General features: G+C 43.1%; 1 protein-coding gene across 13 annotated transcripts in view; it reads left to right on the plus strand.

Annotated features, from left to right (window-relative positions):
• The window catches only part of CLIP1 (CAP-Gly domain containing linker protein 1), a 124,487-nt gene that overhangs the window by 41,559 nt on the left and 63,210 nt on the right, over positions 1 to 19,718 (plus strand). For all 13 annotated transcript variants that reach the window (XM_042961893.1, XM_042961897.1, XM_042961901.1 and 10 more), the window contains 2 exons: positions 16,704 to 16,828; positions 17,510 to 17,732. In XM_042961893.1, coding sequence (XP_042817827.1) covers positions 16,704 to 16,828; positions 17,510 to 17,732 — 348 coding nt within the window. The remainder of the gene's footprint in view (positions 1 to 16,703; positions 16,829 to 17,509; positions 17,733 to 19,718) is intronic.

Consider the following 19,718-nt stretch of genomic DNA (forward strand, 5'->3'; position numbering starts at 1 on the left):
TTTTTAGGTGTCTTGAAAAACTCAGACAAAACAGGATGTCATTTCAGAATTCCTGTGCCTCTGAAATTACCAGGTTCAGATCTAGGAAAAGGAAGGAAATGTGCAGTAGTTTCTGTTTACTAATAGGCAAGAAACACAACATGTAAGGTCTATGCTGTATGTAATTCTAGAACCCCTGAATTTATGACAGTGGTTGATGTGTTCTTTGTTTTAAACAAGAAGCTAAAAAACACCAGCTTTGCATTTGTGACCTCAGCAAGTTAACTTCCCAGTTTCCTCATCCGTAAGAACATAATAATAGTACTAACTAACCTCCTAGCATCATTGGAAGGATTAAATTAGATAACGCATTTAAACTTTTTTTTAAAATTTTAAAAAATTTTTATTTATTTTTGAGAGAGAGAGAGAGAGAGAGAGCGAGCATGAAAAGTGGAAGGGCAGAAAGAGAGGGAGACACAGAATCCGAAGCAGGCTCCAGGGTCTGAGCTGTCAGCACAGAGCCTGATGCGGGGCTCGAACCCACAAACTGTGAGATCATGACCTGAGCCAAAGTCGGACACTTAACTGGCTGAGCCACCCAGGCGCCCCAACGCATTTAAATTTCTTAGCAGCGCCTGGTAGACAGCAAACACTTGAGATGGTAACTCTTTTTTTCACTGATGAACATTTAAAGCTTTCCTATTTCACTCTGTGAACACTTCAGTTAGTTCGGTTAAGGCATGAAGTTGGTCAGCAGTGTCTAACCCTTTGCTCTTCCTTTTCTCGTGTCTGTTGAGCAGCTGTAGAAGTCGCCGGGCGTGGCAGCTTCCAGTGATGCAGTGGGAAGACGGGGAGAGCTGTTAGCCCTCAGTGTGCCTCAGGTGGTGTTTCCACCGTGCTCTGGAGGAGCCCCGTGGAACTGAGGAGAAGGAGGCTCGGAGAAGGGTGGTCACTAGTTCAAGGGCTTCCAACCCAAAGAGGGGTAGACGTGCAATTTAAATTTTGGTCTTTTTACTCAGGTGCCTGTTGTGGAGAGGTGATGATTGACAGTATACTTTTTTTTTATGTTTATTTTTGAGAGAGAGAGCACACATGTGCACAGGAAAGGGGCAGAGAGAGAGGGAATGTTTCAAGAATCCCATGCACGCAGAGCCCAATGCAGGGCTCGAACTCACAAACTGTGAGATCTTGACCTGAGCTGAAATCAAGAGTCGGACACTTAACCGATTGAGCCACCCAGGTGCCCAACAGTATAATTGTAAAATTGGAAGTGTTCTTTGTGGTTTTGGTGTGTTACAGATAGGAAACTTACACCCAGGGAAATGAAGTGACTACCTACAGGTCACACAGTGGGTTCCCAGCAGATTTTAGAGTTAGGACCCAGGACTTCTGCCCCCCAGGCCTGTAGCACCATGAATCCAGGAGACCTCACATACCTGTGGGGGCCTTCTAATACCTCTTACCTTCAAGGGGTTCCTTCTGGATCCCTTTGTTTCAAGGTCAGTGTGTTCCCTCTTTGGTTAGTCATGAATTTCAAAGGCAGATGTGTCAGAACTTAGAGCATGTTAAGACAGCTTTTCCATGCCATGCAACTCAACCTATATCTCATTTGTTTAGCTGCTGTTCCCTTGCTGTACCAGTTTTGGGTTTGGTACAACTGCTCTTTTGTGGCAATAAAGGTTTTTTGATACTTTTTTTCTTTTTCTTCTTTTTTTTTTTTTTTACTCCGTAGATAACTGCTGCCATGAATGCCTTTAAAATTTTTTGCTGTGTGTATATATCTTACTTTCACAGGGTAAATTCATAGAGGTGGAATTACTAGTTTAAAGGGTATAAACATTTTTAAGGCTTATGGTACATACTCACATAGTAAGCTTTGGTTAAATCAGAAACCTGTTACCTTAGCACAGGACTGCTCTGGAGATTAGATTGCAGGTTATATGCAATGCCAGACTAAGTGCTTTTTGTCAACAACTTCTTTCCTTCCCATTGGAGAAAGCACATGGCACACTTTCAAAACAAGAGAAACTCTCCCTTTCCACCAAGCAAAGTGAGTTGATTGAAATCCTGGTCCAGTGGTAAACCGCTTGACTGCTAAAACAGCCGAAATACATGGTCAGCATGGTTTAACTCACAGCAAAAGGCTCTCACGAGGATGCTGTGATTAAAGTGGACCTGAAGGATAGGAATTGGGCTGCCCAAAGGAAGTGGTGGTGGGCAGAAGGAGCCTTCTGGCTGAGGGAGGGGCAGACTCCCTGAGATGGGAAGGCGTTGGCATGTTTGAGGAAGAGACCAGTGTCCTTCCCCAGGTGCAGTGTGTGGTAGGAGGTGAGGCTAGTTAACTATGTGGGGTCTGCAGGGACAGGTGACATGGAGCCTATGAGGACAGGCTGTGTTCTCGTTAGGAACAATGAGAGTGGTATTGGATTTGTAGCTTGGGAAGATCACTCCGACTGCTTTGTACAGAATGGACTCGAGGTGGGTAAGAACGGGTTGGAGGTGACCTTTCTTTGAAGAGGTTGGACGTTGAAGGAGAGTACAGAGGTCCGGCGGATGGTCAGGCTGATGCTGGAGGAGTGCTGGGTCTCGGGAAGATTTTGTTTAGTTTCTTTTTTTAAAGATGTCAACATCTGGAGTATTTATATTCTGACTAAAATGATCTGGACCCAAGGAACAGGTTACAGACACAGTAGAGAGAGGGGATAAGTGGTGGACAGAATTTCCTGGAAGGAGATGTCACCCCAAGCTCATACACAGGAAGAATTAACTGGCTTGTGATTAAGAGAGGGAGACTTCCTCCATTTTTATAGGAAGGAAGAAGGTGAATCTGCAGACACAGGTTGGAGTGTAGACGTTTGAATGGTGTACTGCTAGGAAAATTTTAATGACATGGTCAGAACTGGCATACTTGGAACAAAATTTAACTTGAATCTATGAGAATTTTAAGTCTTATGAGTGTATTATTGGAAGCAATAAAATTATTTACTGCCTTTGGTTAGTATTTCTAGGAGAAATTACAAGAGTACCTTAGAGTCACGGCATTTTAGAGCCTGGGTGGGATCTTTTGAAATCACCAAATGCTTCACTTTGCTTATAATACTGAAGCCCAGAGAAGAAGCAGGACTTGCCTCAGGTTGTATAGGTTTGTGATAAATGTGTGTGCGAAGTCCCAGTTTCTGTGTAACACGCCGCTTTGTTTAATAGAAATCTTTGATTTAGAAATATGAAACATTTTTGCTTCAAGATGAATTTATTAAGGAAATTAGATATGAAAATCGGAAATATTTGATACAGAATTTTCCTAATTAAAGTTGGTTACCAAAATCCCACAAAACTAAGATCATCAGATCACTGTTATGTGAGGCTTGTTCTAGAATGTTCCCAGTCTCACCCACAGGGCCCTCTTGACTTCTGCCATGTTGAACTGGTACAGAGAATCCGGCAATTGAGCTTGCCTTCATACCCCCACCCTCTGTAACTTCACTTCTTCAGCCCATTGCAGGAAGAGCAAGAAAGTGGATTTCTGCAGTGGGTGTGATGTTTAGCCAAACGACCTGTGTAAGACCCCAGTAGGAGCTCTGGAGCTATGACTGTATCAGGCATGTGTTTCTTAGGAAGGCAGTTAGGGCTTGCCGAAGCTCCCCCTTGTCACCTCTCCCCTGCACCGTACGCTCATAGTCGCCAGCAGGATCAGTTAGCCATGGAGTAAGTTGTGCTGATTTTGGTAATATCTGGAAGCCCGAGGAGGGTCCGTCAGAGCTGCTTGTAACAAACCCATGTGTGTCCTTCCCGTCTCTCTCTGGTCTCTGTGCTCCCATTTGTCCTCGTGAATATTGCATGGATCTCCCCGAAGATTGCTTTAGCCCATCCGGTGTGATGAGCTGCTTTGGCTTCATACTGGGGCTCACTGCACTCTCAGAGACCTGCCTCGTTGCAGACTGGGAATCTCTAGGGTAACTAATTGCCCTGAATATTTTTGAGATGGCCTTGCTGCGTTTTTGGGTATATTTGATATTTCAAGGAGGTGATGTCAGATTCTTGAGAAACATGACTGACTTCCAGCTGTTGTGTTTCAACATGGTTGTCTCCATATCTGGGACTGTATGTTCTGTGCCAAATTCTTAGCCTATGACCATATATGAGAAGGAGACTTCTAAGCACTTTATTTTTTAAAATGACAAGTTTAATGTTCTTATAAGCTGCTCCCAGAGCTCTTACACTAACAGTCCTACGGTATAGATCTGTAGGTCTTTTGGATACTGTGAAAGAAGAAAAAAGTCTTCCTGAGAATTAAAAAATACCTTTATTCATAAGATTTATTTTGTGTGTGCTTGAACCTTAAATAACTATAGTTCATCTAGTATATACTTTGTGTGTCTCTCTTGATTAGTTCAATGTTATGTTTGTGAGATCTGTCTGTAACTTATTAATTTAAAACACACATATAGCAGGGTCATATTGTGTAAACACCACTTCACAATATACTTCTGTTGACTGGAGGCATTTCTATGCTAGTAAATACAATTCTTATTTAAAATAAGAAGGGGTACCTGGGTGGCTCAGTAGGTTAAGTACCTGACTCTTGATTTCGGCTCAGGTCATGATCTCGTGGTTCATGAGTTCAAGCGCCACATCTGGCTCCATGCGGATGGTTGCGGAGCCTGCTTGAGATTCATTTTCTCTCTGTGCCCTTCCCTTGCTTGTGTGCTATCTCTCTCTCTCTCAAAACAAATAAACTTAAAAAAAAAAAAAAAGTTCTCTTTGGTATCACACTCTTTGGAAGCTATTGCACCTAATTTAATCATAGGCATTAGATTGCTTCCATTGTTTTCCCTAGAAATGAAGTTTCTGTGTAAAGGAATATATAAACATTTAAAATTATAATATATTGCCAAATTATAGTCCAGAGCACCATTACCATTTTATGTTTACATAAATATGACCCCACTAAATGCCCTTTCTAATAATTTGATTTCTTCTGGTTTCCTCAGTCCTCTTACCAGTGACTTAGAACCCCCAAATCTGCGAGTCTGGTTGTCACATTGCGCTTATATTGGGCATTTGTTCATCACCTACCTGGGCAGGTTCTCGTGGAAGTTGTTCTTTACTGTGGCCTCTCTGTACCGTGATTGCTGGATAGTTTGTTATTTTGAAATACAGAAAGATCTGTTATTTTGTATGCCGCAAAGTTGAGCAGACTCTAGATGTTCACATTATGTTAAAAACGTTTTGGAGAGGCATCTGCGTAGCTCAGTTGGTTAAGCATCTAATTCTTGGTTTCGGCTCAGGTTTGTGAGTTCATGCCCCACATGGGACTCTGCTTTGATAGCGCAGAGCCTGCTTGGGATTCTCTCTGTCCCTCCCTCCCTCCCTCCCTCCCTCCCTCCCTCTCTCTCCCCCTCTCCCCCTCTCCCCCTCTCCCCCTCTTCCCCTCCCCCCTCTCCCCCTCTTCCCCTCCCCCTCTCCCCCTCTTCCCCTCCCCCTCTCCCCCTCTTCCCCTCCCCCTCTCCCCCTCTTCCCCTCTCCTTCTCCCCCTCTTCCCCTCTCCCTCTCCCCCTCTTCCCCTCTCCCTCTCCCCCTCTTCCCCTCTTCCCCTCTCCCTCTCCCCCTCTTCCCCTCTTCCCCTCTCCCTCTCCCCCTCTTCCCCTCTCCCTCTCCCCCTCTCCCCCTCTCCCTCTCTTCCCCTCTCCCCCTCTCCCTCTCTTCCCCTCTCCCCCTCTCCCCCTCTCCCCCTCTCCCTCTCTTCCCCTCTCCCCCTCTTCCCCGCTCCCTCTCTTCCCCTCTCCCCCTCTTCCCCTCTCCCCCTCTTCCCCTCTCCCTCTCTTCCCCTCTCCCTCTCTTCCCCTCTCCCTCTCCCTCACTCTCTGCCCCTCTCCTGCTCACTCTCTCCCTCAAAATTAATAAGTAAATGCTTAAGAAAAAACGACAAACCTCTTTTTTGGAGACCCTGGCTGACTATGGGGATCTTTTCCAGCATAATAGATTTTACTCGGGGACCTGCAGAGAGCCTCACAGTATTGGTGAGAAGCTGGCTCCAGCAGCTGCCTCCTCTTTGTCAGAGCCAGGGCCAGTGGAATCACATCCTAGCAGTTCATGGTGGGTGCAGGTGCCCTTCCTCCTCCTCCCTGCTTTTACTTGTGAGAGGGTAGAATAAGTGTGTTTTTCTCACTTTTACTTGCAGGGCTTGAGGGTGCATAAAGCCATCCACCTGTTAGATTTCATGTCTTGGGTTTCATCCTCCCCCTTCCCCTCTCTAGCCCTGTTGTCCTGCACTGTCTGAAGTGGGCTGGCATCACTTTCACCTGGACTTCCAGACCACTGTCCAGCCACTACCTGTCTCTCCCCAGTTCTGTTCTCCACACAGTTACAGAGCGGGGCATCTAAAATGTAGACCTGATCATGCTATTCCTGCATAAAACCCTTTGTGGTGCCCTGTCTGTCTACACTGGTGGTTTTGGTTTTGGTTTTGCAGCGTTGGGAGAGTTTTCTCCAGGGCTTAGTCCCTGAGCCTGGCTAATTAATGTGAGATTAGGTTCTTTTTGCAAACATAAGATATCTTACAGAGATCAAAGCTGGTATCTCTCTAGCCTTGAAAACTTAGTGTAGGCCCTTGGGGCTCCGAAAGTTCTGGTTGAGAACACAGATCCCTCTGTCCTACTGTGGGACTGGGAGAGAGGAAAGGTCAACTACTGCCCAGGCCTGAGTCTAATGTTGGAAAGCCTGTTACTAGAGCACATCTTCTAACTCTTAGTATTGCTTTCATGAAATCGTTAAGCGGAATTAATCAAAATATCTTGAACCTGAGACTAGAGAGTTTGGGCAAAGAATATTTTGAATAGGGGTTTTTAGAGAAGGAAAAATGTAGAAGTCTTCCTTGCAGCTTCTCAGGGATTGGTAATGGGTTTGTTTGACTTCTTCCTAGTTCCCAGGTAATCCTTTCCAGGGAACACTTATTTAATATACATACCTGGTATGGTTAGCTGTTACATGTTGGCTCATTTCTTGCGGTAGTATTCTAGAAATACTATGAATGATGGAGTGAAATAGTTACAAGTTAATCTGGTTGGTGAGCATACTAACGTCTTTATACATTTTTATGTGTCTTTTCTTTTTAAAAGTAAGTAAATAAAGAGATGCTGTCTGATACCCAGGTGGCATTTCAGTTTTCTGCCTTGCCAGCCTCTTAAGGGAATCCTACTCTTGCTGCTATGACATACATCCATTACCCCATTTATCATCTTTTTTTAAAGCTAAACCTGTCTTTTATGTGGGTATAAAAAATAGCTGGTATATATATTTTTAATCTTGTTCTTTCTTTTTTTAAAATTTATTTTGAGAGAGAGTGCAAGCGTGAGTGGGGAGGGGCAGAGAGAGACCTAGAGAATCTTAGGTGCTTTCAGGGCAGAGCCTGACACGGGGCTCAATCTCACGAACTGTGAGACCATGACCTGAGTCAAAATCAAAAAGTCTGATGGTCAACCGACTGAGTCACCCAGGCTCCCCTCTCTATTGTTTTTAAACCACTCTATGGAGGTATAGTATATGCATCCATTGTGAGTGTATAATTCAGTGGTATTTAATAAATGTATAGAGTTATAAAATCTCTGCAGTCCAGTTTTAGAATATTTCTAGCACCCTAAAAAGTTCTCTTTTACCAGTTGGCAAGTCATTTTCCACTCCCAACTCCAGCCCCAGGCAATCACTGATCTGCTTTCTGTCTTATTCCTTTCCTGGTCACTTTCTGTAAATGCCATTATATAACACACAGTTTTTTGTGTGTCTGGCCTCTTCCATAACATAATGTTTGAAGGTTCATCGTGTTGTAGCTCTTTGTTTTTCATGGCTAAATACAATCCGTTTTATGGATATATCACATTTCATTATCCATTTGCCTATATATTTTCTTAAATTTTTGTTAAAGGAATCCCTGCTCCTACTTCAAAATGTCCTGATTTTGGTACTTACTTATAAGCCTGTGTGAAAAAGTCAATAGTTCTGTGCCCATGCTCTGATGTTTAACCCTCTCCCCACCCCACCCCCTTTTTCTTTCTGTTTCTTGGTATTCTCATAGGCTTTACAGAAGGGAAGATGAATTTTAAGGGTTAACATGCAAGTCAAACAGCTTTTTCTTCTTTTAACCATCGTCTTTATAATTATGCCGTCTTTTTATTTTACCTGTTTGTTTTCAGGAGAGTTACAGAGTTTATGAGAGGATACCTGTTCCACATCATCTGCGCTTGTCGTATTATTTTCCTAAGGGGGTTTACTCACTATCATACATTACAGATGGAGAGACTGAAATGATGACATGGAGCGAAGAAACAATGACATTTACTTAGCCCACGGAACCGGTAATAGCTGTATTTAACAGCTTCCGTCATTCAGTAAATATGCTGAGTGTCCACTCTGTGCCACACCTTCTTCTTGGTGCTGTAGATTTGGCACTGACCGACACACTGCTGTCTAACAGGGCTTCCCATTACGTTAAAATAAAATCTGAATTCCGTCCCTGCAGGGCCCACGTGCTCTGGATCCTGCTCACCCTTCTGACCTCCTTTCCCTCAACATGTCTCCCTTCCCCACTCCATTCAGCCACGCTGGCCTCCTTGCTGTTTCCAACCCCCAGACTCATTCCCACCTTGGGATTTGCCCTTTCTTCTGCCCCTGGATCTTCACATGGTTAGTGCCTAGTAGTCATTTGAGCCTTGGCTCAAAGGTCACCTCCTTGAGGATCCTTTTCCTGCTGCCCCGGCTAAAGATCCTTCACAGGCACTATCACATCACCCTATTTTGTTTTGTTTCCTAGCCCTCTACACTTGTTGATTGTCCATTTTCCCCTGACCAAAATTTAGGCTCCGTGAAAGTCTAGAGACTTTGTATGTCGTTCACGATCATATCCCTAGCACTTACGATAGTGCCTGACACATAGTAGGTGCTCGTAAATATTGTTAAAGAACCAGAGGGTTTTTAGTATAGCTGTCACGTACCCTCGAAGAGGGGGAGTAGAATTGTAAAGGATGACCACAAGAGGTGCAGTTAGGAGCCGGGGTAAAAATGAGGTAGGAAGGTTTAACCCTTCTCTGTGGGAGGCTTGCTCCAAAAAACCATCCCAAGTGGGGTTGGCTCTCTAGTTGAGGTAATACAGAATACCCGTGCTGGCACCTTCATTTCACAGCTGATTAAGTTTTAAGTCAGGGCTAAATTTGTACTTGGTAAATGCCAATTAGCTATATTTACTTATAAACTTTTTATAAATAAACTGCTTAACTCAGAATATGGCAAACAAGAGGCCACCTCGTGAAGTTTCGTTGATCATAATATTCCTGTGAAACAGTCCCTCGTTACCACTCATTGGACATTTGCTAGCTTTGGAAACCAGGACACAGATTACAGGGCACGTTTGGGATTGGTGATAAATAGATGGGAGAGTTCAGAGAGCATTAAGTGTTTCCTCTTTCATGTTTGTGGATTCGCTCATTAGCTGGCTGAATTCGTCAGTGTTCTTCTTTGTCACAGGAGCACCGGAGTTTGCAAGAAGAGTATTTGTATGTTCGCACAGCATTTTGTAGAAGCCTCTTAAGACTACGTACTACTTTTCACTGGAATTGGTGGTCTCAGTTTCTCTCTCCATCAGTGACTAACACTGTGTTCTGTTTATATTTGTATCCCAAGGACCTAAGCACTCAAATATATATTGTATGAGTGAATAAGAACTTACAAATCTGAGATTTTCTGGAGCGTGAAAACAGTGGCTTTGTTTTTCTTTGAGGTCCTAGTTTAAGTTAATTTTGTCTCTAGTAGTGAGTTCTTTTTTTTTTTTTTTTTCCAGTGTTTATCTTTCAGAGAGAGAGTAAGAGAGCAAGAGCGTGTGAGCAGGGGAGGGGCAGAGAGAGAGGAAGACATAGAATCTTAAGCAGGCTCCAGGCGCTGAGCTGTCAGCACAGAGCCTGACATGGGGCTCGAACTCAGGAACCACGAGATCACAAACTAAGCTGAAGTGAGACACCTAACCGACTGAGCCACCCAGGTGCCCCTCTAGCAGTGACTTATGATTTTCACTTAGATTGACCACAGTTTAGGAGTTAATATGCTCGTTGTCTGAAAGTAAAGGGAGTGAATGGTAGTTATTTGTGTCTGTCATGGAAATCTAGTTTTTTGTATTTATATTAAAAATTTGTTTTCTCTAAAAATCTTGATATCTGTCTCTAAAACATAGACTTGAAAATTGTGTCTTATAGCTAATGTAACCGCATATACTAAAATACTGTGTATTCTCTGGAACACTTGAGAAGTAAAACTAACTTCATAAAGTCATGTGTTTGTTTTGTTTTGCTTTCTTATTTTCAAGAGAGAAGGCATGAGCAGGGGGAAGGGGCAGAAGGAGAGAGAGAGAATCCCAAGTAGGCTCTGTGCTGTTAGCTCAGAGCCTGACATGGGGCTTGATCCCATGACCTTGGCATCATGACCTGAGCTGAAATCAAGAGGCAGATGTTCAACTGACTGAGCCACCCAGGCACCCCTATAAAATCATATTTAAATACTTAAAAAAAAATCTGACTATAGAATGATTAAGTAGAAAAGGATTTGAATGAATGAATGACTTCCTGTCTCTGTTGAAGATATTTTGAGCAACTACTGATGATCTTTTACAAGAAGAGGGAAAGTATATGGTCTGTCATAGGAGTCAAGACTTTGAGGTTTGGTGGGAGAAAAAAATAAAAAAACCTCTCATCGTAGGAACCAGTAGTCATCCATTTCAAGCAGAGTTTGTGGTATGGTATTTTTTTCTTCAGGGTAAATGTATATTTTATTACCTGCCTTTAGAGAAATAGTTGCTTATGTGCTATTTGTGGTGTTTAAATTTTTTTTAAATTTAATTTTCTTTTTTTATAATAAACAAGACATTTATTTTTCATACTCATTTGGAGGAAAGGAAAAAAGCCAATTTGCCTTATGCAATGATCTTTCTGAAAGAGTGTCCATTCATTCCATAGAATTGGATAGGTTGCTTGATCTGAGGATTTTGGACTTTTCACTCATAAAGAGAACTTCCTCTCTGAAGAGAGTGGTCAGAGGGTGAGTCTTCATGAGCAGCTTTGCTGGTGCACAGCCAGAGTGCCTCTCTGAGTGAAGCTTTTCCCACACTGGCCACACAGTAGGGTGTCTGTCCTGTGTGGATTTTGCCATGTGGGATACAATTCTTCCTGGTGTGGAAACTTTTGCACTGTGTACAGGCATAGGGTTTCAGGCTTGTGCAGACTTTGAGGTGGTCAGTTAAGCTTAATTCAGCTTCCTTACTTTTTTATTTTTTAAAGAACAGAGCCTTTAATTTTTTAGAAATGTTTATTTATTTTTAAGAAAGAGGGAGGGAGAGAGAGAGAGAGAGAGAGAGAGAGAGAGAACGAGCGAGCATGCCAGCAGGGGCGGGGCAGAGAGAGAGGAGGGACAGAGGATTTGAAGCAGGCTCTGTGCTGACAGCAGGGAGCCCGATGCGGGACTTGAACTCAAGAACCGTGAGATCATGACTTCAACTGAAGTCAGACGCTTAACTGACTGAGCCACCCAGGTGCCCATAAGCTTCCTTTCTGATTGAAGGCTTTTCACCACTGTGAACTTTTTTCTATGAACAGCAAGGTGATTTTGGTTCCTGAAGCTTCTCTGACAAATAGCACACTCATAGGGTTTCTGTCTGGTGTAGAGTCTTTCATGAACGGCCAGACTACCTCGTTGACTAAAGCTTTTCTCACATTCCTTGCACCGATAGGGCTTCTCTCCTGTGATTACTGTTGGCCATGAAACTTTTTCCACAGTGGGTACACTCAAAGGGGCTTTGACCAGTGTGGATTCTCTCGTGCAAGGTTAGACCAACTCCTTTGTGCCTGAAGGATTCTCCACATTCCTGACCTTCATAGACCATCTGTCTTACTCCTGGCGAATCTTTCCTGTAGTGTCTTAGAATCTGGGCATTTTGTTCTAGCTTCTCTCTTCTTAAAAAATTCTGGAAATCCTAGCTTGAGGATCCTGTGGCATCAGAGTGATCATATTTGTGGTTGGGGCTTCTATCATCACATTAAAAAGTGCTACATTCTGGATACATCTTCCATGACAGTCTGTTGGACTGGGGTAGCTGTTGGAAATGCAAACATGTCCATGCCTGCTCAGTGTCCTTAATCACCACCTGTTCATGTGATTCTTCCATGGGCTGTCCTTAAACACCACAGTGGCCTACACCGGCAGACAGACAAAGCCCGGTGCTGAGCCCACAGCAGCGCCTGCCTGTTTGTGGTATATATATTTTATAATGTTTATTTATTCTTGAGAGACAGAGCCCGAGTGGGGGGAAGGAGCAGAGAGAGAGGGAGACCCAGAATCTGAAGCAGGCTCCAGTCTCTGAGCTGTCAGCACAGAGCCCGACGTGGGGCTCAAACTCACGAATGGTGAGATCATGACCTGAGCTGAAGTTGGACACTTAATGGGTTGAGTCACCTAGGCACCCCTGTGGCTTTTTTTTTTTTTTTTTTAAATCTTCCAAATGAAGCCTGTGGTTTGCTTGGGTTATTTACTGACCACAGCCTGCTTGACGCCTCTTAGAAAAATGATTGTCATGACAGTAAACTTAGACTCACCCCCAAAGAATTCAACAGATTATCTGATGAGATTGTATCATCTTTCATGACCTGTGTCCTGTTCATGTGATGCTGGGTAGATGGCAGCTCGGAGTGATGTGATCTAGGAGGGTGGAGAACACTGAGGTCAGCTTTACGTAGGTGACTGTTTGTAGGTTCCACGAATACCAGTAAGAGTATCATAAAGTCAAAGTGCCCGATGGAGAACTAGTATTCCGGTTCGCACGGGGAGAGACTCGCTGTTAGCATCTCTTGGAGCCTTACACGGTCAGACACCGCTCTGAGCAACTTTATGTGAGTTGGTTTACTTGACCCTCACGACAGCCCTAAAGTCATCACCATTTTACTTAGGAGGAAACTGAGATTTAGAAATTAAGCAGCCTGACCAGTTAACAGAGCTGGCATTTGAATCTGTCCAACTTCAGAGCCCTTGCCGTGTGTCAGCATATTTCTTTCTTTACTCACTTCTGAGATGTCACATTCAACCTCAGCCACAGGAGATCTTTTTCCTTTGGTCGGTTTATGTGGAAAAGTGGCCTTTTCTGTGTAGGCTCCAGTGGAGACAGTCACTTTCCATTCTGCAAATGTTTTTCTGAGGGTCCGCTGTGCTGTGCTTGGGCATTGCGGGTTGCAGGGCCAGACACAACAGGGCTCCTGCGTGGAGTTTTCTCCATCTCTGTCTTGCCTCGTTCATACCTGTCATGACACCAGGATGCTTCTGTAATGTCCTGGCGCTGCCTGCCCTCTGTCACCCTTCACATGCCCTTCCTGCCTGAAGTGCCTTAAACCGTCTCCCTTAGTTCCTTAAATCAGTTTCAGTGTCTCTGAAAGTTTTTCTTTCAGAGGAAAAGTACATAGTCTCGAGGGGCACCTGGGTAGCTTAGTTGAGCGTCTGACTCTTGATTTTGGCTCAGGTCATGATCTCACAGTTGTGGGATCAAGCCCCACATTGGGCTCTGCGCTGACAGCACAAAGCCTGCTTGGAAGTCTCTGTCTTTCTCTGCCCTTTCCCCCGTTGCACGTGCTCGCTCGCTCTCTCTCTCTCTCTCTCAGTAAATAAACTTTAAAAACTACATAGGCTTGAGGCTTTAATGTTTTTTCCATCTTCAACAAAGGGTTAAAGCTGAAAAAAAATCTGCCATCCCAAACTCCTAGAAAGCTATATGCAGAGAAAATTAGAAACAAATGCCTTTAGTATTAAAAAGCAAGACAAAAAATAAATGTAGTATTGGTCTTAAGAAACTAGGAAGGAGGGGCGCCTGACTGGCTCAGTCCATAGAGCATGTGACTTTTGATCTCTGGGTTGTGAGTTCAAGCCCCATGTTGGGCCTAGAGCTTACTTAAAAAAAAATAACAGGGGCACCTGGGTGGCTCAGTCGGTTAAACATCTGACTTTAGCTCAGGTCATGATCTCACAGTTTGTGGGTTCGAGCTCCTTGTCAGGCTCTGTACTCTCAGCTCAGAGCCTGGAGCCTGTTTCAGATTCTGTGTCTCCCTCTCTCTCTGCCCCTCACCTGTTTACACTCTGTCTCTCTCTCTTTCAAAAACATACATTAGAAAAATAATAAAAGTAAATAAAAATAACTCTAAAAAAGAGAAACTAGGAAGGAAAGAACAATAAACGAAAAGTAGGAAAAAGGAAATAGTAAAAATGTGAATTCAAGAAAACAGAGAACATCAAGAAAGAAAAAAAAAACCCTAAAAGCTGGTTCCTTTTTTAATTTTATTTATTTGTTTGTTTTACATTTATTTATTGAGAGACATAGAGCACATGTTGGGGAGGGGCAGAGAGAGAAGGAGACACAGAATCTGAAGCAGGCTCCAGGCTCTGAACTGTCAGCACGGAGCCCGACGCGGGGCTCAAACTCACGGACCATGAGATCATGACCTGAGCTGAAGTCTGACGCTTAACTGACCGAGCCACCCAGGCGCCCCAAAGCTGGTTCCTTTTTAAGATCAGTAATGAATTACTGTCCCAAGTTAATATAACTTGTTTTAGAATTAGTCAAAATTATTTATTTTTAAATGTATTAAATTAACTAAACCTACTTAACTATCAGTAGGGGCTGATTGAATAAACTGGAACACATCCACACAGTAGAATGACCGCAGTTGCAAACAGAAGGAAGTTCTCTGTATTCTGCATGGTGCAGCACAGTGCATGTAGAATGCTAGCTTTTGTGTAAAAATAAAAGGGAGGAAAAAGAACATACGTTAACATTTGCTTTCATCTGCAAGTATAAATGCCAGGAGGAAGGAGGCATTGCTAATCAGTAACCATGCTTCCCATGTAGTAGGAGTGGGGCAGGTGTGGACAAGAGTTCAGGAAGGGAGACTCTTCCCTCCATGTGTATTTTTAATGTTTGTTTATTTTTGAGAGAGAGAGTGTGAGCGGGGGAGGGGTAGAGAGAGAGGGTGATGGAGAATCCAAAGTAGGCTCTTCACTTATAAAATTGCTCTAAAAAAGAAAAAAAAAAAAAAGTTCGATGCAGGGCTCAAGCTCACGAGCTGTGAGATCATGACCCAAGCTGAAGTCAGACATTGAACCCACTGAGCCACCCAGACGTTCCCATGCATATTTCTTTTAGAATTTTTGGAACCATGAGAATGCATTGGTTATTCGAGAATTAATTTAAGTTTGTTATGTATAAAGGTTTTTTTTTTTTTTTTTTTCCAGTCAATAGGAAAAAGGTAAACAGCTCAAACAAAAAGTGAGGAAAGTGCCTATCGTGGTACCTCCATGTTGTGGGGTCCTAGCCCGCTGCAGTGTGGTGGGGGGAGTGAACCAGAACAGCAGGGTCTGTCTCGGGGTGTTGAGAATACAGGCAAAACATTTATTTTCTTTCTTGTAATGTTCTTAAGTTCCTGCAGTGACTCCTCTCTGTAACAGAGGCAATTTCTAAAGAAGCAATTAAGATAAAGGAAGCCTAGAACAAAGTAAGAAAATTAAAAAAAGGAAAGTCAATCTGCAGAGTAGCAAGGGAAAACAGCGCTAGCAGATGTGACACAGATTATAAAGCAGCGGTAATTGCAATGCTGTGGCAGCAGCACAAATCCTGAACTTTCAAAGCTGTAGAAAGACTCACGCGCATCAGCGTGTTCTTGTGTGCCCATGAGAGATTGTGGCAAAATGAGTATTTGAAGTAGAAAAGTAATGGAAAAGGAAGGAATAATTCATAAATGGTGGTTGGTAATTTTGGAAATAATGTTCGCATAGTACATCAAACGGCTGGGACAGAGTTACACATTAAAGAAGACTGACAGCTTTGAGCAGTTCATGTCAAATAAAATGTGAAGAATAGTAATCTTAATAGTCATGAGGAAACAGCCTCACAGTGGAAAATGTCTGTAGAGTTAAATTATTTTAAAGAATTCACATTTTCATGCAGCATATACTTAGGCCAAAAGCAAATGTGTGTAGATGTGTATCTGTCCTTAATATGGATGTGTCTTGTTTTCTGTGGATAAAGATGTAAAGGAAGTATGAGAATACAGACACAGCAACTGTCACAGTGTAGGAGTATAGATGAATTTTGTTTTCCCTTAATGATGTGCCAATTTTATTTTTGTAGCAAATGCTTATTTTTTTAATGTTTATTTTCGAGACCGTGCGAGTGGGGGAGGGGCAGAGAGAGGGGGACAGATCCAAAACGGGCTCTGTGCTGACAGCAGAGATCCTGTTGTGGGGCTCAAACCCACGAACCGTGATATCATGACCTGAGTCGAAGTCAGTTGCTCAATGAACTCAGCCACCCAGGTTCCTCCCAAATACTTATTTTGAAGCTGGAAAATCCCTCTGGAATAATAAAGTATTTTTAATGAAGGGACAAATTGATTTGGTGGAGAGCCCAATGACTCTATATATTATTTAGGCTATTTCATTACTGGGACATATCAGATCACTCTCGTAATATAAATCATTCAGGTAAACTTTACCAGTGTTTGGAGAAAGCTCTTTAAAAGCTGAAGAGAAGGCAAAGAGAAGAAGCCGTCAAGGGTGATGGTGGAGAGTTCTGTACTTAATTGTCAGTTGTAGCTGCAAAGGATTAAGCTATAGAATTCTGTTCACCTCTTTATTTTTACATTCTCTTTTTCCAGGTTGGTGGCACCAAGGCTGGCGTAGTCCGGTTTCTTGGGGAGACAGACTTTGCCAAGGGGGAATGGTGTGGTGTGGAGTTGGATGAGCCTCTTGGGAAGAACGATGGGGCTGTTGCTGGAACCAGGTTTGTTTGGAGTTGGAATCTTGCCTCCCTCTTGCACATATAAACGCTCAAGCAGATCTCACCAAGAGCTGCACTTTTATTTCTTAAGGCTCATGTACTGATTTTTTTCTCCCCACCAGAATTGGAGACATTCTTTTAACTGTTTCTTTTAGTAATCTGTAATGCATCTGAGTAAATTCTGAACAAGCATTCAATTTATTTATTTTTTTTAGAGTAGTTTTAGTTTCATAGCAAAATCGAGAGGGAGGTACAGTTCCCATATGTCCCCTGCTCCCAACGTGCACAGCCTCCCCAGCTATCAACATCCTGCCACCCGATGGTACGTTTGTTACAACTAATGAACCTAGATTGACACATCGTAGTCTGAACCCCTCTGTTACAGGTTTATCAGATAGTAGATCTACTTATTCCCTTGTACTTTAGTAGATCTTTAGTAACAGATCAGTAATTCTGTCTCTGTGTATCACATTGTTATTTTTTAGTGTGTTTTCTAAAACATCCTGGAGGTTATCAGCCTCCATACATGTGAATGCTACGTGCTGGTTGATCACCCCAGCTTTCTGGTAGAATTCACAGCAAACCAGTCATGAGTTATAACCAGAAAACTATGCTTTTGCTTATAGTTGTGATTTCTTGTAATTAAGTCTTTTCGGTCACTGCTTTTATTGTTATTCTCTAAAGGTATTTTCAGTGCCAACCCAAATATGGCCTGTTTGCTCCTGTCCACAAAGTAACCAAGATCGGTTTCCCTTCCACGACACCGGCCAAAGCCAAGGCTGCTGCCGTGAGGCGAGTGATGGCAACCACGCCCGCCAGCCTGAAGCGCAGCCCTTCCGCCTCGTCTCTCAGCTCCATGAGCTCAGTGGCCTCCTCCGTGAGCAGCAAACCCAGCCGTACTGGATTAGTAAGCTTCCCCGTCCTCACCGCATGCCTCTCCCTTCCAGGCACGATAAATGCCTGCTGCTGGTGGACCTGCTTTGCTTTAGGAGCTATTAACTTGCCTTGTACTGAGTGTTAGCTGTAGCTTGTTGGAGGTCCGTTCCAGATGTCATAAAACAAAGCTTTAGCAGGAAGACAGATTTTGAAATAAGGTTTTGAACTCTGCTTCCAGGTTCTTGAGGCTCTAAGATGTATCTCGTTCTTGGTGAGTCTGTAGTAACTACTGTTGAGTCTAACATATGGGGTGATTTTCTCTGAAATTATTTTGGGCACAAGAATGACAGGAAGAAGGGAGGGATCGTTTTCCTCAACAACTTAGGTCTCTCTGACTTGAAACAATTTGAAGGAACTAAAGTATTCTGAGAAAAGGCGTGTTCTTAGAATTTAGGTAGTGTGTTAATACAGTCTAACCCACCGAGAGCGGTTAGTGTGTGGGATGTTCCTGTCTTGCGCCAGAGGACACACGGCAGAACGAGCAGAACTTGCAAGGATGCTAGGAAGTGCCACGCTGTGTCTCCTCTCTCCATCTCTTCCTCTCCCTTCCGCTTCCTCTCTCCACCTTTTTCCCATCAAGTCAGTCAAAATAGAATGATGAGAATTAAAATAGGCAGTGGTGGCTCATTCTGTTTGTTAATACAGTGTTTTATTAGGGTCAGAACAATGACTTCTTGTCTTGTCTCCTGCCAGTAAATTTATTTACCTGAAGTGAGGCAAACACGGTCTAGATTTGTAATGGCAGCATAAGACTGCACTGCAGACTGAATTCTGGATCTCTGTGTTAATGACCGTAAACTACAGACAGAAGGGAGAATGTTAAATGGTGTGATCGGAAGTAAGGCTGCCGGCCTGCGGTCTCGTTTTGCCTTCTCTTCCACGGTCCACGGTCCTTGGGAAGAGAACGGGGGAGGATTCTTTCCTTCTAGTGCGGGGTGGGGGAGGAGTGCTCCTCTGCCAGCCAGCTGGACTTTCTTTTAAATTCAGGCAAAATAAATACTTGCTTGGACTATTTCATTTCACATATGAAAAGAAAGTCTACATCTTCAAGAGAAAAATTACAAATGGACTTTTACAAGAAAAGCTTGATAAGAACAATGACGTAGAGGTGAAGCCACCCCTCTTTGGACAGAGCATCGTTCAGCAAACTCACATGGACATCTAGTCTACTTTGCTAATCCAGGAACAAGTCCATGCAAGTGTCTTCTCTGGATTAGGAATTCTTTCTTGAGTCACTTTTATTATGTTGTAATTGTAAGTGTCCATTTCTTTGGAAGACAACCAAGCTCTCCCTGCTCCCTCCCAACCTCTCCTCTTTTCAGACCAGTCCTGATCGTTCTTAGTTCACCTCACTCAGTGAAGAAAAGTGACAAAAGAGAAAGGAGTCTTCTTGTCTTGTAAAACAGCTTGTTTTTGTATATCTTTATTGAGGGTGGCTGTAGTTTCTAAACCAAAAATCACCATAAAAGAATATGCCAAAAATACAGAAAAAGTGACTTCCTAGAAATATATCTCCCCAGAATAATCCCATGCATATGTATGGAAAGGTCTAATGATTCTTGAATGTAGAATCCTCCGAAGTACTGAGCACAGAGGTGCCCAAATGCTCTGATTTTCCAGCCCCTTAAGAGTTATTTTTTCATAGGGCCCCTGGGGGGAAAGAAATAGCAATTCTGTTTATGAAGCAGCTAAGGACAAACAAGTTAATATTTATGTTCTAGCAAGTTAGTAGTTGTTCAAAAAGAATGATACACATTAATTGAGAGAAGAAAGGATTTTTAGTTAATTCGTAAATAATCAAGCTTAGTGTTAGGTTGTATGGTCCTGTTGGGCACTGTACAAAGGTTGCTTGTCAAACCTTGGAGTCTTACTGAAAACTGCCACCTTCGTTTCCTCTGACACATTGATTGTGTCACTGATTTGCACAGTATTGGCTTTTTGTCATGGCAGCAACCAA

Source organism: Panthera tigris, chromosome D3, assembly GCF_018350195.1.
Source record: "Panthera tigris isolate Pti1 chromosome D3, P.tigris_Pti1_mat1.1, whole genome shotgun sequence".
Classification (NCBI taxonomy): Eukaryota; Metazoa; Chordata; class Mammalia; order Carnivora; family Felidae; genus Panthera; species Panthera tigris.